This window comes from Opisthocomus hoazin, chromosome 2 (assembly GCF_030867145.1).
Source record: "Opisthocomus hoazin isolate bOpiHoa1 chromosome 2, bOpiHoa1.hap1, whole genome shotgun sequence".
NCBI lineage: Eukaryota > Metazoa > Chordata > Aves > Opisthocomiformes > Opisthocomidae > Opisthocomus > Opisthocomus hoazin.
The window spans coordinates 38,881,925-38,907,802 of NC_134415.1; the positions used below are offsets into that span (position 1 = coordinate 38,881,925).

At 56.0% G+C, this 25,878-nt stretch overlaps 1 protein-coding gene across 2 annotated transcripts in view; it reads left to right on the plus strand.

The window, feature by feature from the left end:
• The first annotated feature begins 1,632 nt into the window (after positions 1-1,632).
• Positions 1,633-25,878, plus strand: part of PTK7 (protein tyrosine kinase 7 (inactive)) — a 38,747-nt gene continuing 14,501 nt past the window's right edge. The window contains exon 1 of one of the 2 annotated variants that reach the window (XM_075413281.1): positions 1,633-1,718. In XM_075413281.1, coding sequence (XP_075269396.1) covers positions 1,688-1,718 — 31 coding nt within the window. In that variant the 5' untranslated portion in view covers positions 1,633-1,687. Of the gene's footprint in view, positions 1,719-9,196; positions 9,214-25,878 lie in introns of those variants that run through there. The other variant, XM_075413282.1, reaches the window with a different exon arrangement.

Here is a 25,878-nt window from a genome sequence, read left to right on the forward strand (position 1 = left end):
GCCTTGCTCTCTCCCTCCTCGAGATGCTCCAGGCTGCAAAGCTGTGGCTGATTAGAAGGGCTCTGGTGTTTGCCCAGGTGACGACCTCCTGTCCAGCCAGGCACAGCCTCTGCTTTGCTGCACAGGCTGCTTATGTCACTGCTGCAAACAGCTGCGGCCGCGCTCCCCTGCAGGTAAGGTGGTTTTCTGTTGGAGGGGGTCTGCTCTAGCCTCATTTTTCACCTGTGCAAAAAGTTGGCTCCTCCGAATGTAACTGTGCACGGGCACCTGGTGTTGGGGGCTGAGAAGTCAAATGTGACCGCACGTTGTGCTGGCTGGCCGCAGGAACTGGTGCGCTCATGCAGGGATGTGCTTAACTGGCTCCGTGTGGAGGGACCTCTGGCTGCTTCTGGCCCGGTTCCCAAGGAGTCTCCTCCTGCTGTCACTGGAGGTGTGCTGTGTGCCTCGTCTCCTGCTGCCGCCGCTCAAACTCTGGCTCTGGCCCTTCGGCCCTGCAGCACAGCCGGGGAGGGAAGAGGCCAGGGCCAGCTCCGTGGTCTCATTGCCCTAGCAGTGCGGGTGGCTTTTGCCCCTCTGTTCTCCACCCAGACACTGTTCACCGCCCTGTCCAGGCTGGCTTGCCCTCTGGCAGCGAGGAAGCCTGGCTGCCCGGCCTGCGGCTGTGGGGAGAGCAGGGCCAAGCACGTCACACCCTCCTCTCCGGGGGAGCGTCAGGCAGAGCCTGGGCAAGCGCAGCGAGAGCAGGCCGTGTTTTCCTGGGCACCGTGTGGTGCGGTTCTTGTCCCTGGGGCACTACAGACAGGTGGGGCTGGGGAGGTGGTGGGGCAGCCTGCAGCTCTGAGGGCCGATGCGGCGAGCGCTGCTCGGGCAGGAGTGGCGATACCTGGATTAGCGGTGCGGTGCTCGCGTCCCTCCTGGGGAAGGAGAGGGAAATGCCCGGTGCGGGGCCGGGATCAGTGTCGGTGGGAGAGCGAGGCCAGCGTGCGTGCGTGCAGCGGACCCTTCCTCTTGCTGCCGTCAGCTGCCTCGCTTGCTCGCCCTGAGCTTGCGGGTGGAAGGAAATCTCGCTTTCTAGGGCTTGCCGAGCAGGCTGCCGCTTCCTCCGCGGCTGCCTGCTCCCCAACCGCAACCAGAACAGCTCTCGATGACGGGAAGCGGTGGCTGGTCTGCGGCCGCCGGCAAAGCCGCGCAGCCGCGCCGGGGCGGCTCCGCGGCCTCCCGGGCCCCGCCGGAGCCGGTAACGGCGGGGGCTTCTGCTGCGGTCCCGGGAACGGCCCAGCCACGCAGGGCGCCGGGCTCGCTCCGGCCGCACCGCCGGGCCCCGGCTGCGGGCGGGGCGTCGTGCGGCGGGAGGCCGCGCGTCCAGCCCGCTACCCGCTCCGGGGTGCGGAGCTCCGGCCCCCCGGGGGTGCCCCCGGTGCTTCCGCGCGGTCCCGGTGGGGAGCTTCCACCGGCAGCTTAACGAGCGGCCCCGTGGCTGGGGGAGGGCGGCCCCGCTGCTCCCCACGCCGGGGGGCACGACGGCGGGGGCCGCCCGCGGAGCCCCGCGCCCCCCCGGGCCCCGCCCGGTTTCCGGTGGCGGCCCCACCCCCGGAAGCCCCCCCGGCGGCGGCGGCAGGCGGGGCGGCGGCGGCATGGCCACGGGCCGGGGCGCACGCTGACCGGCCGGCGGGGAGCGGCGGGGAGGATGGCGGCGGTGCGGGCGCTCCTGGTGCTGGGTGAGTGCGGGCCGGGCTGGGCCGGGCCGGGCGCCGCAGCCTCCGCCGCTCGGGGGATGCGGGGCCCGCCGGCGGGGCTTCGCGCCCCCCGGGGCCGGGCTGCGGCTGGCGGTGGGGCGGGTGGCTCCACTGCCGCCCGCTCGGCCGAGCCGCCGGAGGTCCGGGTCCCCCGGGTTCCCGTGAGCCCGGCGGTGACGGGCGGGCGGGCGGTCCCGGGGCAGGGGCGCCTCGGGGGGGTGGCTTCGGCAGCCCCCTCTCGCCGGGCTCGGCCCGGTCCTGCGGGGGGGGCTGGCAGCGGGGAGGCCACCGGTGCGCGGCAGTGGGTGGTTTCCCCGTGAAATGTGAGCGGGTCGGAACCCGGAGGAGAAGCGGTGGGCTCCCGCCCGTAGAGATTGGCCACCCCCCCACCCCCCCCAAGATGTGCAGGCTGCGAGCCGGCCTCCCCGCCTGCCCCCGCTTTCCCAGCTCCGCCAGCCTCATCAGCCATCAGCGGCGCGGGGGCTGGGGGTGCCCGGTGGGTGTTCCTGGGGGGTGCCTGGTGGGTGTTCCTGGCCGCTGCTTTTTTACTGGTGCTCGACCCCAGCTGCGGGGCCCGGAGCCGCCTTCCCTCGCTCTGCTCCCTGGTGTTTCTCCTGGCGCCATTTTCCTTGCCTGAGGATCCCGGAGGTTGCTGGCTGTGAGCTGGTTTCCAGCCAGGCTCCAAAGGGTCCCGTGCTTTCCCCGCGCCACGCCACCTTGCTTCTTGCCCCCCACTTCGGTTGGGAACCCCACAGACAGGTCCTGCCTGTCGCCGTTCCAGTCCCCGCTGGGTCGCTGTGCGCGGTTGTGCGGTCTGCTCTGCGGTGTCTGCCAAAAAATGAAGAGCGGTCTGAGCCGCGCAGCGGGGCAGGGTGCTGCCGCTGAGGGAGCGGTGCTTGTAGCGCTGCTGCCGCTGCTCCTCGCCTATCTGGAGCGGCGGCCGAGCCCGGCTGCCAGGCTGCCAGCGACGTCCAGTTTACGGCTGATAAGCACGAAAAGCGGCGCTTATTTAGCTGATTAGCAGCGTAATTGCCGATTTGCCTTGGCAGCCTTCTAGGAAGGCCGTTTCTGGAGGGGGAGCGCGTGCTTTGCTTGGGCTCTGGTTTGGAGCCGCGGCCCTGTGGGCCTGCCAGCGTGCCACCGCCGGCGGCTGGGATGTGCAGGTCTGCCGCCTGTCCTGCCCTGCCGGCACGCTCCCCTCTCCCGTTGCTGGAGCTTCTGTGCTGTTCCCACCGTGTTTCTCCTGCTCAGCAGGACCATGTCCTTCAGCGCTGAGAGGAACGAGCTGCCGTCCGGCTCACGGGCACTGTAAAAAAAAAAAAAAAAAAAATCTCAGACGCCAGCAGCGTGGCCGAAATACACAGTTTGATGTCTAGGTTTCGCAGGCTGGTGGTGAGCCCGGCGGGTTGCGGTGCTGTGTCTCCCTTTGCCTGTGGATGCTGTCTGGTGAGAGGGCTGGCGAAAGACCTGTGAGGTGTGGGGCGTCCCGCGGGTCCTTACTGTGATCCTCCTTCGCCCTGTATGAGTCCCAGGGGCGCCTGGTGCCTGGACTGCTGGTCCCTGTTCCTCCATTTCCGTTGCTCAGCGGAGCTGTGATCTTTCTGGCAACGGTACTGCAGCGTGCCAGATGTGTGCTGGCTTCTGCTGGAACATGTGGTTGAAATGCTAGCGGAGGAAATATTTGCTGAGTCAACTTTTCTTTAAAGCTAAAAAACCCCAAAAGCTCTATTTTGTTCTGGAAGTGCCTCCGTGTCCTGCATTGAGCTGAGCGTTCCTGTATTGCAGCGCTTTTCTTGTGCTCGCTAGCAAGCCTGTTCTTAAAGAAGAAAATCTCTGAAAAGGGGAATGATCAGATGGGATCTGAGAATTTCTTTTGGCTTTAAAGGGTCCAAAATCAATTTCCAACGGTGCAACTTTGGTGACTTTCGCTCCCAGAGCTGGAGCTGCCCTCTGTTTTCCAGTGGCTCCAAGTCCTCTGCAGCCGGACCATGTACGATGATAGTTGATCTGAGCGAGCATCCCTTCAGTAGCTGAAAAGCTGTGCTGCTCAGCACATTTCTGGGCTGTTTTGGGGCAAAGCGGTGATGAGCCAATACCATTCTTATGAAGCACGTGATCCCCCCAGGACTGGGCTGTGCTCAGGCCGTGCTGTAACCCCGACGTGGCAGGAGCTTCAAAGGCGCGGCGACTCCGTAATCGTGGCCGTAGGCACTTCTTTGTCTGCACAGCGGGCACTGACCAGAGAGTTGCCATGTTCTGCATCCTTTAAAGGTGTCCTCCAATCTCTTAATTGATCTGGAATGAGACCATCTTCTAAAGGCAGATGTTTAAACTGCGTCGGTCACCTGTGTTTGGTTGCATGTGGAGTGGTGAATGCTCTTGCTGGTGGGAGCGCGTCTGGTGAAGCCCTCTTGCTCAAGAGAGGTGGGTGGATGGCACTGCACGTCTGCGTGTTGCTCAGATGGATAGGTCTCACCTTGTTTGACCAAAGGCTGGTCCATGTTGCATCCAAGCAGACAGGCATACATGCCCTGGGAGGGCAGGCTGCGCTTTCTCCAAAGGCCACGGAGCCCAAGGGGAAAGGAGGAAAGAAGGTAGGAAAGGAGTGGGGAGAGAAGCGCCTGGCTTTGGGGCAGCGGGCAAGAACGCAAGGGCCGGTCTGGCTGTAAGCGATAAGGCACTTAAAAAAGATCTGAAGGCTGTGAGGCCTGGTTGCAGGTATTTGCTAGGGGAACTTTACACTAATATTTTTCTTCCCTTCTTTGCAGTTCATCTGCTATTTGAGCTGCAAAGATCAAAGCTGTCTTCCAGCAAGCACACGTGGACTTAAGTAAATAGCTGGACCTACACCTCTCTCCAGTGAATAAACACTCTTTCCTCTCTGAACATTTTCAAGCGTAGCTCTCAGGCCAGGAATGCAAAATATTTTGCATTAGCAGTGGGTGTTTCCACTGCTTTCGATATTTGGGAGTTTGGAACAAATGCTTATTTAGGAGCAGACAGACTTGGGTACAAACGTGCTCTTTGTGAAGGCAGTTGCTGCTGCAGTGTTTGCAGGGAAATTCCCCTGAGATCGGAGGACATGCAATTGTGTGTCCAGATCCCAGGGAAACATGTCTCGCTCTCCCAATGTGAGTGTCAATCTCACGGGCTGGGACAGGCAGCTTTTTGGAGGCCTGGAGGACAGCGAGCCGGACGGGATGCTTGGCAGATGCGCAGGAACATTCTCCTTTATGAGGACTGAAGGTGCGTGGGCTGTTAACGTTTGGTTGGGGGGGTTGCAAAAGTTGTGAAGCAGTCAGTGCAGTGGATTTTGCTACATAGGTGCGAGAGGCAGCTGTACCATTTCGCCTCCCCAGGCCCCCAGGCGAATGCCTTTGGCATGGCGATACCTCCTGGAGAAGGCTGGTCGTGTCCCAGTGGGGGAGAAGGGCAAGTGTAATGTCCTTTGCCTTTGTAAGAAATCAGTTCTGTCTCGGGAAGGGAGACAAAGAAATAGTGATTTGGCAATTGGTAACATGCTGGTTCATGGGCATCAGCGTGCATTTCGGCATGGCAGAGGTGCTGTGCTGGGTGGCCGGTTTCCGTGTCCTCCTCCTTGCCTGGAGGATGTTGGGAGGTGGCATCCAAGAGCTGCTTGTAAATGCCTTTAGTCCGTTAGAAAAGCAGACGTTGCGTTGCGCAGTGGGGTTAAAGGCCTGTGCTGTGAACGTAGCATACCTGCTGTGCTGGCTCGCCTGGAAGAAGCAATCCCACTGCTGGGCGTGGAAGGATGTGTTCTCCAAGAGAGACCTGACAGGCAGCAGACAGGGATGCTGCCAGTTTTCAGGCTTTTCATGTGGCTGCTTGCTAGAGCAGGGGCTGTTCCCTGGGTTTTGTCATGGTTGGGAGGCTCTGCACGTGGTTCATGTCTTGTTCCTGATGTCCTTGTGAGCTTTCAGCAGTCCAGATACGTTGTGCATCCCTTGCCTTTTAGGGAGGTCGTTCAGAGGGAGTGCAAGCAAGGTGGGGGACCCTGGAGTCATTTAGAAGCTGTTTCCTCGCTTCCGAATGCCAAAGCTATTGAACCACAACATACGAAAGCGAGCACACGGCTTTTTGATTCTGGAGGATGAGGCCTGGGCAGGGTCCCGCGCTTCCATCTCCTCCGTCCTACCCAACCCTGTCAGGAGGTTGTGTTGATGAGCTGTCAGCTCTCCGTTTGTCTCTCCTCTTCCTCGCCTGTTGCTGGGGGAGCTGATCCAGGGTCTGCTTTCCTGCGTTGCTGGTGGGTGCTCTGTGAGGAAGCAGCGTGCCGTCGCCTGTCGAGACACATGGTGCCAGCAAATCCACCTTGCGTTGTAATGGGAACTGTTGCTATTGCTGTTTGGTTTAGACCGGGCAACTGGTGCCCCTAAACAAAACTGGGCCAGACTGAAGGATCATGATGAGGAAGACCATCTCCTGTTCCACTCTTCCTGTGCCTTCTGAACACTGCGCAGGCAGGAGGAAGGAGGAGAGGCTTGCAAGGCATGTCTTTATACAGATGTTGGTTTGGGAACTAGACTGGAGCACAGCAGAAGCTTTGCGGGATGCTCACGAGCGTCTGCAGTCTCAAGGAGTGGAGCACTGGACGAACAGTTGTCTGGGGTTTCTTCTGGGCGTTCTCCTCCACGGGAGATGGGCATGGGCTGGTTGTAGCGAAGCTCCTATGGGCTCTGGAGGTTGGAGGCACATTCAGCGCAATTAGCAGCTGCAGCTCTTCGGGTCCGAGCTCTGTGTCTGTGGGTCTGGGTGCTGCGTGAACTGAGGTTGAATAGAGTCCTGTCCAAAGGTTTGTCCAGCGTTTCGTCTTGTCTCTGCCTGCTTTGGCACATTGCAGCACGGCGAGGATGAACCAGTGCCACTCCGTCAAGGCAGGGATTCCCTTTCGGGTCATTCCTTTGTTCTGGGGAAATACTTGGCAGCGAGCGCTGTTCTCCTGTGTTTACCTGTGTCTCCTTTTAATCCGTGCAGCCCCTGCTGAGTAGCTGTGGAAGATCTTCAAGCCAAACACAAGTGGTCTTTGTTTCAAAGCATCAATTTGTGTTGGCAGCCAGGTCTGCAGCGCATGTGCTTTTCATTGACTGCTGCTCCGGCTCCGTCCCTCACTCTTGCCAGCTTTTTTTTAAATTTAATACAAAAATGTTTTCCCTGAGCTTAAAAGGCTGAGCCGTACAGTACTTCTAGTCTTAGTTTAAGCTTTGCCTTTTTCGGGGGAGCAATCTCTGTCTGTGCACAGAGCAGACTGCCTTCCTCTCTTCTGAGAGGTAACTAATACCTGCTGTCTGATCAGCAAAGAGAGAGGTGAGGGGGACTTCAGAGTCATTTGCAAGCTTCTGAAAGCATGGTCTGTGTGCCTGGGATGAGGAGTTTCGGTGTGCCGGCCCGACTCGGGCTGTTCCCGAGCCTGCTTGTCTTGGAGCAGTGTGGGAAGGTTGATGGGTAGGTGCTTTTGTTGACACGCATTGCAGACTATTACTGCCTGGGGCTGCTCCTTTGATCTGGTCAGCTTTCAGAAATCCATCCTCTGTTCACTGATTTTGACCCTCTGAAGTTGTTCTGCAAGGACTTCTCTTGAAAACGCGTTTTAATCCTTAAAACTGTTAGGTGACATCCAGGTGAGGCCCAGGTCACTACTTAGAACATTCCCGGTGACAGTGAACAGAGGGATGCTGAGGTGACCAGGTGCCCCAGAGAGCAGAAATGAAAACTAGCCAGATCCAGCCACAGGAGAATTCAGACTGGGACTTGCCAGGCTGGAACATCGCAGTGATGAGTACGCGTGAACTCCCTGTCCCCTTGCACAGCGGGTGCACACAAAGTGTGTGTCTGGAGAGGAGGCATGGCTGTGTTTAACTGATGATTCCTTGCGTGAGATGGAGCTTGCCGGTGGGATACCAATGGCCTGTCTTCTCCTTGTCAAATTAAGCTCTGATTTGAATGGAGCAGGCGGGAAGTTTGGCATTTGTGGGCTGGAGTGTGCACAGGGCCCCTGAGTGTGCGTGAACTGAATCCACCACTGTCAGATGGTCAGACCTTTGTGAGGTTGGGATGTCTTGGATCGGTGTCCATACTGTGCAGGATGATGAATGAGGAAGACTGATACGAGCAGAGCCCTGTCTGGAAGGTGGGGTGACACATTTGATTTTGGGTGCATGAACCCTCCGGCTCTGCAAAGCGAGATGTTGCAGGCTGGGAGAAAGTGGTGACACACGTGCAGGGTTGCTGCCTGTGCTGAGAGCTGGTGTGGGAAGGGGCTCGGGTTCAAGCGAGTGATTATTAGAAATCTGTCTGTATTTCAGCCCCTGGCTGACACATGTTCAGTTCCTAGATGACTTCTGGAGGACAGGAGTGTCCGTGAGCGCTTGGCACTCAGACCTCAGTGCTAACGACAGATACTTGTTTTCAGGGTAGCTCTGAGGTGACAGGCTTTGTTATAACTTTTCCTCTCGGCGATGCTGTTGTCAGACGAGGTTTGTCCCAGCGTCAGGATTTTACACCTGGGTGCAGCTCGGGCTCTCCTGAAAAGTAGCCAGGACAGTGCTCTGCTGCTGTCGATACAGGGATGCCGGCAAGTTGGCTTCGTCCTCCGTCACCCCAGAGCCATGGCACGGGGAGGCCAAGCCCCATTCTTGCTGCAGGGGGGAGTCTTGTGTGCCTCTGGGCAGCTCTGTGCGGGGTTGTCCGTGCTGTCGAACATGATGCTGGCAGAAGACAGGCACGGTATTGCTTAAGACCAGCTATAAATGCTCTCCTCATTACAGTTGCTACTTGGCCTCTTTAGGAGCACAAAGGAAGCCTTTGATTCCAAAGCGTACAGTGACTCTCCAAATGGTTAAAGGCAGGACGAGCTGCAGCTTGCAAGTGCCTTTACTGCTCTCCATGCGGCTTGCTTTGGTGTGTGTCCTGGCTCTGCTGGGGAGGCCCATCACATGCATGGCACGGAGCTGCTGCGTGGCGCTGGCTGTGCCTGTGTCAGTGGGAAGCTTTCCTGGGAGGAAAGGTTAAGGTTTTTTTTTTCTTTCCCAGCAAAGACAAGATCAGAGAAGGTAAAACCAGACAGTCTGGTAGGGTGCCACACAGGGCAGTGCATCCAGCTCTCCCGAACCGTCCATGGGAGCATAGATGGTCTTGTGCTGCTGAGGATGAGTCGTTCAGCTGCCTCTGCAGCTGCCCTGGAGAGGGGCCAACACTGAAAGTCTCCTCCAGCAGTTGAAGAATTGTGCAAATCGTCTCGGACCAAAGGAAAACAGAGCTTCCTGTGAGTGACTTGGCGTTCTTCTTTGTTCCCGTCCCTCCATAGTGCCTGCTGCGAACACTGGGAGCCTGGGAGACATCTGAAAGCACCTGGCAGGTGTTGTGGAAGTGGCCGGTTCCTGGGCTGAGCCTCCTTCTGTAGCAGTGAGATGGCTGGATGTCAGCCAGTTGTCTTGAGATCACCCTTTCCTTCAGCCAGGTTTGAATAGATGTTTCTCCACCATATTCCAAGCAAAAGCTGAGCTCCGAAGGCAACATGTGTGATTCTTCTCTGTTGGCTTAGCCCCTGATGGCTCTCCATGCATGTTGTGTGTGCTTGCAGCCTTCAGATGCGTTAAGTGGAGGAGCTGCTTGCTGGGGCTTCACCTGCCACAGCAGTGTTGACCGTTCTGCCCAGGTCCTACCTCTGTCTTGCTGCCTTGTTGCTCTGGCTCAGGTGGAGCCGTTCCTCTTCCAGTTGTGTCTCCTGTCTCCCCTCTTTCTGGTTGCTCTTCTGTACCCAGATGCCACCATGGTATGCCACGCGTCCCCTTCTTCGACTTGCCTGTTGCTCAGCTTCTCTCTGATGCCTGGCTGTGAGCACTGCTGTTGTGCACCACTGCTGTGTGGCTGTGGCTTCCTCATCCCACCTCAAGATTGCTCTTATCTCCTTGAGCCAGGCCCCCAGTTCACAACAGGTGGTGAGAGAGCAGAGCAGAGCTGGCGTGGGGCTGCTGAGATGTTCAGGTGGTTCTTGGACATCAGATACTTTGATAATAATTCTTCTCTAAGGAAAAATTTCAAAACCGCGTGGCCTGAAGCAGAAACAAGTAATCTGAACCATTAACATTTGGGCAAGGCAATAAGCACCCAGGAAAGAAGAGTGTCATGCTGGGCATCTGTCGGCGTCACACCATGTTCCTGTGGCCTGCTGGGATTTGGCCCTGCCTCTCACTGGCCAGAGATGCTGTCCTGCGTGGCTTCTGTGCAGACAAAGATGTGCCATGAGTTTGGTGGAGCAGTCCCTTTTACCTGGGTTGCCAAGCGGCCAGGTGCTTGCAGGTACCTCGGCACAACTTCTGACTTCAGGACCTGGTTGTTGGGTGTCTGTTGCCACTGTTTGTGTGCTTCCTTGGCATCTGGTTGCTTAGGATGTCCTGGTGCTCTTCCCACTGGTGGATTAATGACTGTCCAATAAGAATTGTTTGTTCTCCAGATGAGTTGGGAATCAGCTGTCCTGCTGCTATGGAGAAAAGCAGTTGTTTTTCAAGGAGATTTGGTTAGTATGAATTTCTGTCTCTGCGAGTCCGCTGTACTTGAGCTTTTCTTTAATTTGTCACCAGGGCTTCACGTTAGATCTATTTGTAGGAAGCATTCTGCCTAGTTATCAGTTTGTAAAAGTATTCCAGAAAGTGCCCTGCTTGCATATTCTTCCCCCTCAGTGACTTTTCTCCATTTTTAGCTGAGAGGTAATGTAGTAATGTCTCAGAGAGAAGCTACCTTTTAATTAATATTGCATGAGCAGAGGAAATAATAGGTTCTCTGTCTACTTTCCTATTTTTGTGGCTTTTAATATAGATTCATAAATGGCTGTAATGAAAATAAACAAGGAACTGTTCCTTTCTGTGCCCTCTTTGCTTTCAGAGGTGATACTGCAGGTCCGGCCTGCCCAGTGATGTTTCCCCCGGGAGGCAGGTCCTGGACCGTAGCTGGACAGCAGTGCTGCCCTGCACAGCCAAAAATGGTGATTGTGAAATGGGGCTGGTCTTTAGCTTTCCAGTGATGAAAAGAGAAGGAGCTGGATGAAATCTGCAGACCTGTAGGGCATAGCTGGAGACAGATATGGGGAGCTGCGGGTCAGGGTTTGTAGCCAGGAGGAAGGCAGTGCCACATAGACTGAAAATGGACGTGCAATACGCAGCAGGTAGTATTAACCAGCTCATGAGGGGTGGCACAGAAATGATACGTACCCAGAGAGAAGCCATGATATGAACCCCTGGGCAACCGGTCCCTCCTCTGAACGTTTCAGATGCAGGCAGAGGTCAAAACCCAGCAGCGTAGAGCGCGTATAAACAGGAGAGGCACCGGTGCAGCTGGTGGAGTGAGGCTTGTTTCAGGTGTCTGCTTAATGCCTTTTGGCAGCTCGTCTCTGGCGCTGCTGGATGCGTGGTGCAATGTTTAGCTTGCAGCACCATGGTGGCTGCTAGGAAAAGCTGGTGCTTGTTGTCGGGAGCGCCTTTCCTGGGAGCTTCTTCCTTTCCTGTGGGAGGGGAGCAAACAGGTCAAACCTGCAGTAAACCGAGCGGCGAAGCAGGATGCTCCAGAGGCTCGCTCACCTCGAGCTGGACCCACGGCGCAGCCTTGCTCTGTGGGGAACATGGCTGCAGCTTTGCCCCCCGTGTAGGGCTGTATGTGGCATCCCCCAGCCTCTGCCAGACCCTTGCTCCGGGGAAGGCAGGGTGGCTGGATGCGTGCTGGTGGGTGGGCCGTGCAGAGGCAGCTGCGTGCAGGGGTGCGCAGCTGAATCCCTGCAGCAGTTGCCACGGCATGGGTGTCGTTTTCAAGCCTGTGGCACTGGATGGACCCTTTCTCCCATGAGCTGTAAGCTGTCTGGAGAGCTTGGCCAGCTGGATCTTCCTGGCTTCCTGGCAAATCCATCTGAGTCTGTACAGGCAGATAACTAAGGGAAACTTAGCTGTAAATATACCGCCATGACCTGGAGAGAGATTTAAAATATTTATCCCAGAGCAGGGCTTGGGAGATAAATAAGCTCCTTGTCTGCTTCCTTGCACGCAAAGCTCAGGAGTGCAGCTGTCCCTTTGTCCCCAGCTCTGAGAGTCCTCCTTGGGGCTGGAGGGTTGTTTATGGGTGGGCTTGAAGTCCCTGTAGGTAGTGTAAACATATAGCTGTCGGCAGAAGGGAGAGGGGGACGCCAAGGGTACTTGCGATGGCGTAGATGTGAGTTCTTGTCTGCACCCTCTCTTCCCCCGCTGCTCCCCCCCAGCTGCTGTCCCTGCTCTGTTGTTTGTGGCGCTTGCTGGTGAGCTGTGTCTGGCTTGGGGTCTGCCGGGTAAGGTTGTCACCCTCCCACCTGGTCCCCTCGGAAACCAAGATCTGCAGGATGTCCTGACCAAGCACGTCTGAGAGCCAGCACAGGTTTGGGTGGTGCTGGGGAGATTTTCCTCCTTCCAGTGGGTTTGGTGGCAGCATGCAGAGAAGCAGCTCACCCAAGCAGCTTCAGTGCCAAATCTGCTTCACTCTGCACCACACAGTGCTAGGAGAGGTCGCTGGCAGGAGCACGCTGCGCCCAGCGCAGGCTTGGCTAGGGTGCTGACCTGACAGCCTCGCTGCACAGAGAGGAGCCGGCTCTGACCAGCAGCCTTGTCTTCTCTGACGGTGTGTTGATTCGGTGTGAAGCAGCTGGCTTTGCTTGGAGGCCTGGTATGCGTGCTGCTTCCCTTGCCCTGGCCTCCTCCTCCCCCCCCACCTCCCTCTTTTGTCTCTGCAGCCTGAGTTTCCATTCTCCGGGCTGGCTGGGGCTCCTGTTTGCTGAAGGGAAGCGCCAGGCAGCTTAATGGAGCTTGTTCTGGCTTTCCCCATGAGCTCCTGGAACGGCATTTCGGCTGGAACAGGAAAAACGTGAAGGCCTGGCCAGGGGCTTCCTCTGCACACGCAGCGCTGTTGTGGAGGAATCCCTCTTGGCTAGGCTTGGGGTGACGGGAGCCATGTCAGCCTTCGGCCCTCAACCTGAGTGAAGGCGTGTGGGGCGTAGCGGCGAGCCCTTGTGTGATGCCTGGAGCTGGCCCCAGCTGCCATGGGACGGGTTCTCAGCCGCACGGACCGTGTGTGTGAAGCGGCGCAGCCTCATCTCCGCAGGGTCTTGCCTCCAGCCCTGGGGCAAGGAGCACCGAGCTGCTAGCCAGCTCCATCGCATCTCTTCCCCGCTGGCAGGACCTATCTGCCTGTTCGACACCGCTCGGGCTCTCCTCTTCCTTAAGTTGTGGGGGAAGGCACTGCACAGGGAGCAGGCAGCCCATCCTGGCTCCCCTTGGTGCCTGCCTGCCTGCTGTGTTTCCTTTCGTGGGAGAGAAGTGCAACACCTTTACTGTGCCGGACAGAGATGTCAGCCCCCAGACCAGCTGCGTCTCCAGCCTGCCGTGCGCTGCCAGTAGCGCGCGTCAGCTATGAATTGGTGTTTCTGAGGAAGCCAGGGAGTTGCTCAAGGGCTCTTGGCAAGCCTGGGAGAGTCGGTTGACAGGACGGGTGGGTGCAGCAAGCCTCTCGCTGGTGCTGAGTCACCCTTGAAGCATTTGTGTTTCTCACTGGGGCTTGGCAATGGAGCTGAGGGAGCCTTTGGCTGATGCACCATTAAGGATGGTTTAATTGAGCCGGCAGGATTCCCAGCTCCTGCACTGGGCTTGTGGCCTTCCTGTCTCGCTCGTTCCTCTGTCTCTGTTTAGCTGCCACCAAGATACTGTCCTGGCCTGCATGGGGGTCTCACAGCCACCACTGCCTGTGCTGCTCGGCAAGCAGGCATGGACCCACCTGCCTGACCAAAGTAAGCTTTCTTCTCCACAAGCCAGCGGCCGAGTGGTACAGACAGCTGCCAGCATGTGCCTGTGCCCCAAGTGTTTGGGCAGGAGAAGAAGTGGTCTGGCTGCCAGCTCTGCCCCATGCACCACCCCGGCACTGCCCTCATGGCTTGGGCTTGTTCTCTGGGGTGGGGGCTCGGGAGGGGACACCTGGACTTCTCCCCGGGACCCAGGTTGCCTCAGTGGCCCGACAGAATGACATCCTTTCCCTGGGACCAGGCGTGTCCTCCCAGAGATGCCTGTACTGCCTCTTGGAGCCCCATTGCAGAGCATGGCTCAGAGCAGTGTTGACCTGCTCCCAGGACAGATGGGACCTCCTGCGGGGCCAAGGCCAGTTGTTCTGGTTCAGCAGCCCCAGCTGTTGCAGGGAGCCAAGGAGCTTTGTTACCATTGGGACTTCCCTGGCTTGTTCTGCCTTTCCCCTGTTTGAGCAAGGTGCTGAGATGTCGAGAGAGGCTGTGAGGCAAAGGTACAGCTAGCAGTTCATTCTAGATGGGTCCTCCGTACCCTAAAGGCCAGTAGCGAATCCCTCAGCCTCAGGGACAAACATGTTGGCAAACAGCATGTTGGCTGTCCCACCAGCCCAAGTAAGCCTGCAGTGGGGTATTGGTTGGCAGCAGCTCTGCTCTTCTTGGGAACAAGGAGGAGCCTCCCGTGATGTTCCCATCACTGTGTCGCTGCAGAGTGACACCCTTGTTGCTGTTCTTGCTCATTGCCAGAGCAGCAGCTAGCTCGTGCAGTGGGGGATGCCCTGCACCTCGCTCCCTACCACTGCCCTGTCCCTGACTACAGAGGTTATCGTGTCGCTTTGCTTTGGAGTGGCTCTTCTCTTATCCTACTGCCTGGCTTTGAGCACACAGGGAAGCAGGGTCTCTGCTTGCTGGTGTTGCAAGCAAAGGATGGGAAAGACATGGACCTGTTAGAGTGGGTCCAGAGGAGGGCCACAAAAATGATCAGAGGGATGGAACACCCCTCCTGTGAGGAAAGGCTGAGAAAGTTGGGGCTGTTCAGCCTGGAGCAGAGCAGGCTCCAGAGAGACTTTATAGCAGTCTTCCTGTACCTGAAGAGGGCCTACAAGAAGGCTGGAGAGGGACTGTTTACACGGGCATGTGGGGATAGGACAAGGGGTAATGACTTCAAGCTGGAAGAGGGTGGATTTAAACTAGATACGAGGAAGAAATTCTTTACTGTGAGGGTTGTGAGGCACTGGAACAGGTTGCCCAGAGAACTTGTGGCTGCCCCCTCCCTGGCAGTGTTCAAGGCCAGGCTGGACGGGGCTTTGAGCAACCCGGTCTAGTTGGAAGGTGTCCCTGCCCATGGCAGGGGGGCTGGAGCTCAATGATCTATAATGTCCCTTCCAACCCAAACCATCCCGTGATTCTAAGGATGAATTCAGGGAGCTGTCAGGGATAGAGGCTGCAGAGCTCCTATGGTATGGCAGAGTTACGAAACTGAGCTTTGGATGGTCTTGGAGAAAGCAAGCTTGAGGGAATGTGCAGCTGTGTACCTGGGCTTGCTGTCCTTGCGCTGAGCCTTTTCCTCAGTTACACTGATGTTTCCTCCTGCGGCAAGTGTATGAGCAGTGCTGCCTGCTTTGGGACCGGGGCTGTGTGCCGCGGAGGCTGCAGGTACCTCCTTGCTGTGTGCGACAGTGAGCTCTTCCCATGGCCAGCTGCACCCCGGTGCGGTACTGCAAGCACGGCCTTGGCATTTGCTCCAGCAATTGATTTACAGTGTTCAAACCCCAGTGGCTTTGTTCTGGTTTCTTGTGATAATTGCTCAGAAATCGGGCTTAGCCGTTCCCAAGTATGGGATCCTGGGCCTGGAAGGGCAGGGGAGGTTGCTAACCACGGGGGAGAAATTCCCCCACAGCTTGCGGCCTCTCTGAACAGTTCTGGGGAGGCTGATGGCAATCGTGCTAAGTGGTTGCGGCTTTTTTCTTTTTTAAGAAATTCTAAAGCTTGGTTTGAAGGGCAGAGTTGGCTTCTTGATGGTTGCTCGGAGCCTGTGTTTAAAAGCACCCCTCCGTGCAGAAGTGCTGTGGGCCACCAGGGACAAGCTCAGGCTGTGGTCCCACTGTGGAGTAATTGTTGCTCACTGGTAGGCCAACAGCCAAGACGTTTCCAAACAAGGGCTTGCACCTGCGGTGCGTCATGGGGCTTCTGGTGGGGTCCATGAGGGTGGCCAGGGTCTGGGCAGATGTAATCTTGCATTGGCACACAGGGATGGAGGTGAGGAAAGAGTGGACCAGCTCTGCAGTTTCCATTTGGGACCCAAACAAAACAGCCAAGTCCTGTGGGGTGAGCAGATGCCCCCAGCTGTTGCAAGATGGGGATGCCTCTGTGCCTGCTTTCATCCTGGGTTGCCTCTCCTCTGGATCAGTAAATCCCACCTGGAAGGCTGCATGTCTGGGCGCTTTGCAATTGAGTTGTCTGAGCAGATGCACGCTCTCAGAGCAGGGCTGTGGGATCCAAGTGTGTGGTACAACTGTAGGGGCAAATAGATGGTGTTTTCCCCAGTCCCTCAGCGTCTTGATCCACCCCAGAAAGAGTGTGCAGTGTTTACCCCGGATCTGGAGCTCCTAGGTGCTGGTGCAGTTCCTCCCGGCTCAGTGAAGCCAAAGCCATTCTAGCTGCATGTTTCTTTGAAATGCTGTTTTGCACCCGTCCAGGTGTGCTGGGGACTCAGATAGGAATGATTTTTTTCCTGGGTGCAGAGTCAGTTTTTGTTTTTACTTTAACTGGAATAGGAAACCGTGTGGTTTTAAAAGGCTGGTATGATGGGTGCCCAAAGATTTTCCAGATGTTGGGCTTGCTCAGACCAAGCCTGCCGTGTTCAGAGCCGTCTGCCTGCATCAAACCATTTCCATCTGGCCTGGTGGGAGAGAGCGGTTTATTGCAACTCTGCCCGTCTGAGAGGCTTTCTCAACTGGAGCCTCTTGCACAGAGGAACACGCTGGCTGGAAATCATTTGGAGATGCAAATCTCGCTGGGTGTTTGGCTTGGCTGCTGTTTCCGCGGTATCTGCTAAGCGGTGGAATAGGCTGTGCGTGGAGCAGGCGTGCTCCGAGCAGCCGCTCTTTGAGGGTGATAGGGACCGACCCGCGAGGCAGGGGGGTTGCTTGTGCTATTAAGCATTCATGGTTTTTCTTTCCCGCTTCTATGGCTTCAGCTGGCGCAAATGAGCCTGCTGGCTCTGTGTTTGTGACCAGGAGGGGAGGAAAAGCTGACCCATGTGTTGTTCCCAGTCCTGGCATGCCAAAAATCTGCTTTTATAGGAGCATGTTCATAATGAACTGTGCCAGGAAACACATGGCTTGCTCGAGCCATGAATGGGAGGTCTGTATGGGGCCCTGTGCTCACCGAGAGCCTCGCGAGGACAAAGAGCAGACGCTGGCATGCGTAACTTGCTCTCTGGCAGCCTGCATCCTCCAGGCTGCAGCCGATGGCGAGGAGGAGGTGGGATCAAGATACTAAGCGCTTGGCTGGTCCGGTGACGGCAGAGAGGGCAGGACGAGAGACCAGGCGAGTGGTTTTACTGCATGCTGCTCTTTGTGGCTCGCCTGGCCTGGGGGGGGCTGGCTTTCTTCTCTGCAGACGTGGCTATTTGCAGCAGAGGCTGGTTTGGAAGGAGCCTGGGCACTGCACGCAAGCAAAGAAGTGCTGCTGGCAGCTTGGGATGAAGCTTGCGGGTGAGGAAGAGAGAGAGAAGGAGGGATGTGTGGAGTCCGTTGGGGCCCAGATGTCGCAGGGACAGTGGGGCTGTGCGTACTGTGCCTGGCTGCAGGAGCAAGGAAAGGCTGTCAGGAGAGAGCTGCAGTGCTGAGCGTTAGGAGCTGCCCCCTCGTAGGAACTGCTCCCATGTAGGAACGGCTCCCAAGCCTGCATGGGCTAAGCTGCTGATGAGGAGTGCACACCCAGCACATGGGGAGTTAAACCTGCCTGTAGTGAGTGGAGCCATGTCCTCGCAGGGGCCTCAGTGCTTCCTCCGGACCAGCAAGCTCGGGATGCTCCAGCCCGGTGATTTGATTGCCCAGCCTTCGGAAGGAAGCTGGAGCTTGAACCCAGAGTCTCCTGCTCTTTGGTCCAAGAGTGGCTAAAAGCAAAGCCCACGCATTGGAGCCATTCCTGAGGACTTGGCAACAGAAGGAATTGCTGCCTGCAGACAATGACATTTAATAAATTACTCCTAAAGACAAGACCTGTTTGATAATGCTTGCTCAGAATGTGTTACTGAAATCTGTAAGAGTCCAGGACCCCAAACCCTAATGTCATCCCAGCTGTGCCTCTTGTGGCTTTGGGACATGGTCTTTTCTGAAAATATGCCTACGGTTGCCTTAGACACCAGACTTCTGCTGTGGCCCGATGTCTTTCCCAGAGAACATGGCAATAAATCAGTCCCGTGTTTGGGGCTGTCCCTGTCCGTCCCATGTTGAACTCCTTTAGGACTGGAACAGGCTGCCCAGGGAGGTTGTGGAGTCTCCTTCTCTGGAGATATTCAAGACCCGCCTGGACAAGATCCTGTGCAGCCTACTGTAGGTGACCCTGCTTCGGCAGGGGGGTTGGACTAGATGACCCACAGAGGTCCCTTCCAACCCCTACTATTCTGTGATTCTGTGATAGGACCTGAGTGTGAGCTTCTCGGTCCTTTCTGCTGAGGTCTGATGCTTTTTTTCCTTCAACGGCTGCCTTGCTTGTGGCCCTTAGCTCTGCTCCTGGGCTTGCAGGGAGCCAGGTGGTCTTCATAGCTGTGGCCTGGGATGTTGGTTTTGCTTGGGGTTATCAGCAGCTAAGTACGCTTCTGAGGGATGCAGTGGCAGCTTCAAAGCTATGCTCTGCCTGTGTCTTCCTTGTGTTGCTACAGGTCTACAGAGCTGCGAGCGAGCGCTGTGATAGGAGTGATAGGAGTCCAGAGTGCGTTAGCTCATCCAAACCTTCCTCACTGAAGAGGAATAGCCTGTGTTGCTGCTGGGCTGATTGCAGAAGCTTTGCTTTCCTCAAAGGTCTGAGCAGTGGCAGTGGAACATAAAGGTCATAGCATGGATATGGTGGGGTGGTGATACATCAGCAGTGGATTCCCAGGTGGCAAAAAGCTATTGCTGCCACCTTGCTTTGCTGAGGTTTGTTAATTAGCGGACACATCCCGAGTCGGTCACTTAGTAGAAAGTGATGAAAGTGTCTCTTAATCCTGCTCTTTCAGCCTGAGGCTGAAGAGCTGCAGCCTGGCGATGGGCTTGGGCTACTCCTGCTGCCTACCTCAAGGTAGTGGTGGGGGTGAGGGCATCTCTGGCCAGGTCACCCTCCTCTCTCCCAGCTGTATCCCCAGCCTCCTCTCTGCAGGGAGGTGCACTGTGTGGTTGCTGCAAGGTGCCCAGGGCCTTCCCCGGGTGAGCTGCTGTGCTCGTTGCTGCTTGGGTGTTGCAAAGGGCCCTGCGGGTTTGGGGAGCCAGGGAGAGCAGGCTCCTCACCTGTGTGCTGGCAGCAGTGCTTTGATCATCTTTGATAACTATTAAAGAAAACAGACAGGAACAAATGTTTAGCAGTGTGTTACCAAGCTCTCTGCCCAGTTAGGTGCAGAGGTGGTGGTGTAGATACATCCAGCTCTCACCTCAGGGCTGAGACTTGCAAGGTAGTTGGGCGTCCCCAGGGAGTGCTGGGTCCCCAGTGGAGCTGGGACAGCTGTGAGCTCCCCTGCTCTGGCGTGGGAGCATTTGAGGTCCTCTCTGCTTTGAGACGCCAGAACAGACACTGGCCAGATGTGTCCTCTGCCAGAAGAAGTCCTTGGGGGAGGTGGCTCTGCCAGTTTTTGCAGCTAGCTCCTGCCATTGCATCCTCATACCTGTGGGTCTTCGTTTTATTTGTTTCCTGTAAGCCAGCTGTGCCCCTCCACATCTGGGGCAGATCCGAGGCCTACTGCTGGCAGGGGAGAAGAGGAGGAGGAGGATGGTTCCCCTTTGGGAAGGAAGGATGCAGTTTAGGTACCCTGGGCTTTGCTGCCCTGAGCACTGCAGATGAGTTGCAGCTCCTCTAATCTGCTCTTGGAGATGCAAAGCATCCAAAGGAGCTGGCTTGCACATCTGGCTGAGCTGAGCCAGGGTGAGAATTGCTGAAGTGCCGCTGGAAGCAAGTCTGCAGAATAACACTCCTGGGGCCGGGCTGGAGAGTGGGACGAGGCTACAAGCTGCAGAAGCCCCACGGTGTTGGGCTTGCTTTCCAAACCAGGAAACCTTAAACTTGCACAAAACCCTCTCCCAAAACCCATTTCTATGCTTTTAATTCCTTGTTTGGTTGCAAGCAGCTTTGGGATTACTCATATTCTTGCATCAGCTGTGGTGTCTCAGGAGGTTGGTAGCCTAGGCTCTTTTGGGTACAAAGAGAAATGGATCCTTTGCTTTTCCCTCTCAGTCCCCTGTCCAGAGCTCTGTTAGCTTGATGAGGAGGTGCCCAGGAGCCGGGCACTAGGCATGATTGGGGGTGGGTGGCTCGGGCTTGAGGGGAGCATGACTCTCCCGTGGGGCTGGGGTTGTGGAACACTGCAGTGTGCTTCCAGCTCTGCTGGCACTGCAGCCATGGCAAACGCCTGCTGAGGCCGGCCATCACCTGCGAGACCTGTGCTGGCTTTCTTCCCTCCATGACCGCTGCCCAGCGCGAGTGCCCCGGACACGCAGGGGGCTGCCGTGCTGCAGCACGCGCCGCTGCTGGCTGGCGTGCCTGTTGCTTCCCCAGCACGGCTGCGGGAGAGAGACGGCTGCGGAGACAGCGGGGACCGGGGGCTGTGCAGCAGCTGAGGGCCTTGTGGTCGAGGCTGCATTCCCAAGCGATGTCGTTAGGCAGGGAGACAATGGTTTTTGGATTGCTTCAAGATGCAGGCGACTCGGCCCGTCAGGCGGGGCAGGAGATGTGCTGCCTGGTCTCCCCGGCTTTCAGGGTTGCTCTGTGGCACCCAGGTGGGGTTGGGCTACCGGAGCCTCCCCAGCCAAACACTCCGGGGAGTGGGAATGGCGCTGGCACGTTAAGCGGCAGATGGAAAACCCAGCTCAGGTGGAGGTCTGGCCCCTGACCTTGCAGCCTGAAAGATGAACATGAAGGTTTGGGCTTGCTGCCGTGGCAGGGACTCGCCAGGCAGCATCCTTGATGCTCTCAGGCCTCTTGGCATGGTGCAGAAGGTGGGCTGGGTGCTTTCGCTGGCAGGCCTGGCCAGGGCCACAGACCCTCTCGTTGGCTGCAGCCCTAAATGTAGCCTTAGAGACGGCTGGTCCCACCAGGTGAGTTCTGCCACCCCACGCGCTTTCTGGCAGTGTCTCTGTGATTACAGAGCCCAGCACCCCACGAGGGTTTGCAGTCCATGAGGTTTGTTGCCAATTGCCCGGCTGTCTCCGTGACATGGCACGGGAGGGCAGTGCCCAGCCCCACAGGTGAGCACTGAGGCACACGGCTGGGCGGTTTGCTGCCATCTCCTTCCCCAAGAGCCCTGCAATGTCTCTGTGCCCAGGATGTACCAAACCTGGTGCTGCCCAGGTGCGAACAGCGACGTGGGGTCCCCAAAAACTTCAGGCCCAATTTCCCAGTGCTAGCCCCCAGCTCTGCTGTGACTCCCTCAGATCCTTATTACTCTCTTGTTGCGTTTTCTTACAGCCCTGGCTGATGAAAACAGCAACGCTGATGCCTCTCGCTTTTCTAGCTCTGGAGAATGGCCCTAAACCAAAGCCATCCCCAGGCTGTGCTGCAGTCTGCTGCCAAATCGCTGCAGTTGTGCTGTGGCAGCACTCAAGGGGGTTGGCTACCATGGGGCTGGCTGCCCGTAGCCGAAGGTGTGCAGAGCCCTTTGCTCCCTGGTAGGCTCATAGGATTGAAAACTCACTCTGCAGAGCTTCAGGTAGCAGTGACTTAACTTCATTGGGTTGCTTGCAAAGTCTGTCCTGGATACGGCTTTGCTGGTTGTGTTTGTCACCCTGAAATAATCTGCATGTGCTCAGCCCACTGTGGTCTTTGGAGGAGGCTGCAGTGGCCGAGTCCTGGGGACATCCCAAACCCAAAAAGTGAATTGAGATACACTTGGCTCGTAGTTTAACCTGGCAGCTGGCAACCAAGCACTAGACAGCCGCTCGCTCACCCCTCCTCTTCCCCCCCAGCAGGATGGGGAGGAGAAATGGACAAAAGGGAAAACTTCTACGTTGAGATAAAGACAGTTTAATATGACAACAAAGTAAATACTAATGCTACTGCTAATGTTAATAACAATTATAATAATGAATATGCAAAACAAATTGTATACAATACAGTTTTTCTCACTGCCTGACAACTGATTCGTGTACAAGTGTATCAATCACGGAACCCAGAAATCACAAATTTTGCGAAATTCCTGAAAAAGTTTGAACTTCTGGACAAGAAAGGATTTGAACTCATGGAAGAGAGAAGAGCAGATAGCTCCCTGCGCCCTGGCCAACCTCCATGTATAAACTGAGCATGACATTAATGGTATGGAGTATTTCCATTGTCCAACTTGGCTATCTGTCTGTCTGTGCTCCCTCCCAGCTCCTGCACACCTGCTCATTAGCTGTGTATGAGAAACTAGAAAAACTCCTGGATTTCATAACAACAGCTGAAAACATCGGTGTCATTAACATTCGTCTCCTACTAAATCCAAAACACAGCAGCTACAGAGAGGAAAATTAACTTTATCCCAGCTGAAACCAGGACAACTTGGTAGAAATTCAGGCTGGTAATGCAGGTGTTAGTGTTTTTCCTGGGAAGCTGCTATTTGCCTCCTTAAATAAATGAAGTGAATTTTGAGCAGGGGGATACCTCTGCATGAAGGATGCTGTGTTCGTGCGTTCAGATCTTTGCCATAAGTGTGCCCTCAGAGCTGGGATGTGATCTGAGCCTCCTCTGTCCTTGTGCATCCTGCTGGTGCCTGTCCCCTCCCTGCAGACGGTCTGCTCTGTGGTGCCTGGAAATGATACCCTGTGGACCTGTAGGTACCGGTGCAACTTCTCTACAGAGTTCACTTAGCCTTCGTGTGTTACCTCAACAGGAGGGTTTTGCATTTCAATTAAACATCCTTTGGGTAAAACACCACTGGGTGTTTTTTGGTGTGCTGCATTTCAAATGTGTTTATCTATTCTGGCTGAAACTTGCCTGAAAAGCTTTCTGTAGCCACAGTTGTAATGGTTTTAGGCCAGAAACATGTGTTGAGGGTTTCTTTTTCTCCCAGCCAGGGGTGGCTTGTGTCACGTACATATGCAGAGAGTGGGTGTTTGCCAGCGCACACATTTGGGATTGCTGCTTGGCGCTGGCTTTGCAGGACTGTGGCTGGCCCAGCTGTGTTACTAGGGGAGAGCTCTGCACTGGCTCAGGCTTGCTAAGTTGACTTCCAACAAACTCGGTGTTGCTGGGTGTTTTTTGGGGTGGTCTCGCTAAGGCAAGAGAAAGAGTTGTTTTGCTCTTTTCAGCAGCTCCTAACAATGTGTCCCAGCCTGGATTAGCGCCTGAAACTGCAGCAGAAACGTGCTGTTGTGAAGATGTCCAGTCAGACTGAGCAGGGGTTGCCCTTGCTCTTCATCGCGTGCTGCAGGAGCCCTCTCCTCTGGCAGCCTCCCATGGCAAAGCCATGCGTGACCGTGGCCCTGCCACGCAGCGGTGCTGGGTGAGTGCAACAAGCAGAGGCATTTTGTTCTTCATTCGGCACAGGTGGTGATGTCTATTGGCTTTATACAGTTTTTACCCAAACTCTGGTGTAATGGCATCCCACACAGATAGCCTTCTGCCTGGACAGCTTTCTTGAGCCTGTGTCCCAAAAGCCCAGATGAGATGGAGGGGATGCATGAACCCGCCTGACTGCAGCCATTTCCTGGACCAGGGCAAAGTGCAGCACTTCCCACCTCCGAACACTGGGCCCTGGTGCTCTGAATTTAGAGTACCGTGAAAAGCTATGTCCAGCTCTGGGCTTCTGATGTCTTCCACCCCAAAACATCTGGACCACATCTAGCTGCTACCAGTCTATCCTTGCAGCCCGAATCCGATATGTGGTTGGGACAATGGTTTCCAGCACGTGCAGCCTGTCCATACGTGGCACATTGGATGCTATTTTCAAAACAAAACACAAGTTTCTGGCTCTTGTTGCACTTCAACACTTGTTTATCCCAGTTTGCTTTGGCACTTGTGCTCATGAGAGCTTCGTCACAGGGATGTCGCTTGAACTGAAATGGTTGTGTCCGTCTCCCCAGGATGGAAGATAAAGACAGTTTCTCCTGTTTCACCGGGGAGCTGGATCCCAGTGTTTCCTGACACCTTGTAAAATCCCTGCTTCCCATGTGGAGCTTGTGCCAAGCCTTCATCATGTCCGCTGTCTACAGAGCTGTGTCCTCCTGCCTGGACAGGGGGGATGCTGAGGCAGCAGCATGTGTGTGACGGGGATGCTGAAGCTCTTGGCTGACCAGTGCCGAGTGAAATGCAATTGTGCTGGCAGTGATGGGGTGAACGCAGTTCTGCTGCTGTTTAGTGTTATATTGCTAATGCTGACAATTTAAAGGTAGAAGCACACCTAATTTAAAGTATCATGTCTTAATACTTCAATGGCCTACACCTGCAGAGAGAAGTGCCTCATCACTAACTCAGCACTACCATGACTAGTAGACTGTGAAAGGTTTTGAGTTGTTGAGACCCCAAGAGGAGAACTGATCCACCTCCTTCACGAGCTCTCCTAATGCACACTGCCGCCTTGCGCGTGTTTTCTGCCATACAGGTACGCTTTGATGGACATGTGCCTTGGTGCCCTGAAGCATATCTGTGGAGAAGGACTGATCCAGCTCCTGTAGGTCCAAACCTGAGTGGGTTTGGCTGTTCCTGTTCCCCTTTGCTCCTGTCTGGCTGACTCAGCAGCCTGTTTAGGCGTGAGCTCAGCTCCTGATACTCTGGAGCTGTTGTGCTACTGAGCACATAGCTGTGTTTGCATGGGGTCGGGTGGTTGCTACCCTGCAGAGTGCTCTTGGTGAGACGGATTTGATGTGTGGGAAATCGGATGTGTATACCTATGTAGGAGCACGTGTTCCCACACACTGTGTTGCCTTAGGGCATGCGTTCATCTTGTGGTGTTCAGGAGACAGCTGTCACAGACTGATGGATGGTTCCTACCTTTTGGGGAGGTGCATGGTAGCTGACGATGGAAACTTCCCTGGACGTGCTGACCCTTTGCTGATGGGGCTTAGCTCAATACAAGACCCAGAAGATAGGACTTTCGGCACTGTCCGCAGCTGTGTCATTTGGGCCACAGGGATTGGTCTGTGGCTACTCCTGGTGGCCTTAAATGCTGTGAATGCGTTCACAAGTGATGTTCACCCAGGAGTTGTGGGACTTAACCTAACTGGGGACAGTCTCCCAGGGATGTTGGCTGCACAGCAAGGTTAGTGGCACAATTGGGTGCTGAAGGTAGAAAGCCAAGCTGCAACGAGGTCCATATCCTAGACTCTGCGGCATGTCGTTGTGCACTGCTGTTCCTGAGACCTCCAATTCCTTCCTGCCCCCTTCCTGGTGGCTTCTTTGGGGTGACTGAAAATGAGAATTGAAGCCACAGTCCCAGCTTACAAAGGCTGCAGGAGGGAAGAGCCTCTGGGTTCTGGACTACTGTCTCCTCTGCCCAGGTGTTTTTGGGAAGAGGCTTCTGTGGTGTTGGCAATGCGAGGACTTTGTTGCTCTCTCTGTCTGGACTATGGGGAAGGGGTGTTGGCAGACACAGGCCAAGGTGCCCCTGCTCCTGGCTGAGGTGTTTTTGGAGGTGGGAGACTGGAGCCTCATCATGGGGAGCAGCAGTGCTAGGTGAGCATCTGTGTCTATGCCGGGTTGTAGCTGTGAGCGGGGAGCTCAGGCTAGCTGTGCTGGAACGCACCATTTTGACCACTTTCATGTTCCTCTTCATGACAGATTGCCGCTAAGACGCTCAAAATCTGCCTGGCTTGGCCTCTTTCCCTGCAGAGCATGGTGCTGGGAACAGAGTCCAACAGCAATCGGCGTGTGCTGAATTGCCCTTTGTCTGCTTTCCTTTCTGCGGCCAGCTGGTAACCGGAGGAGAGCGCCTGCATGGCTGGCTGCCCCAGGCAGCAGCCAGATTTAGGAATATGCTAGCACGGTCCCTTGGCAGCCGCATCAGGCAATGCCTAGGGAAGCACTGGCTGCTCTGTCCCTGGGACCCTGAGCTCTTGGGTGGGGTTTAGTGTGCAGAGGAGGATTCTTTGGCTTCTCCACCGCTGCAGAGAGATGCTTCCAGCCCTCCAGAGCCACCCCACGGCCACTATCAGA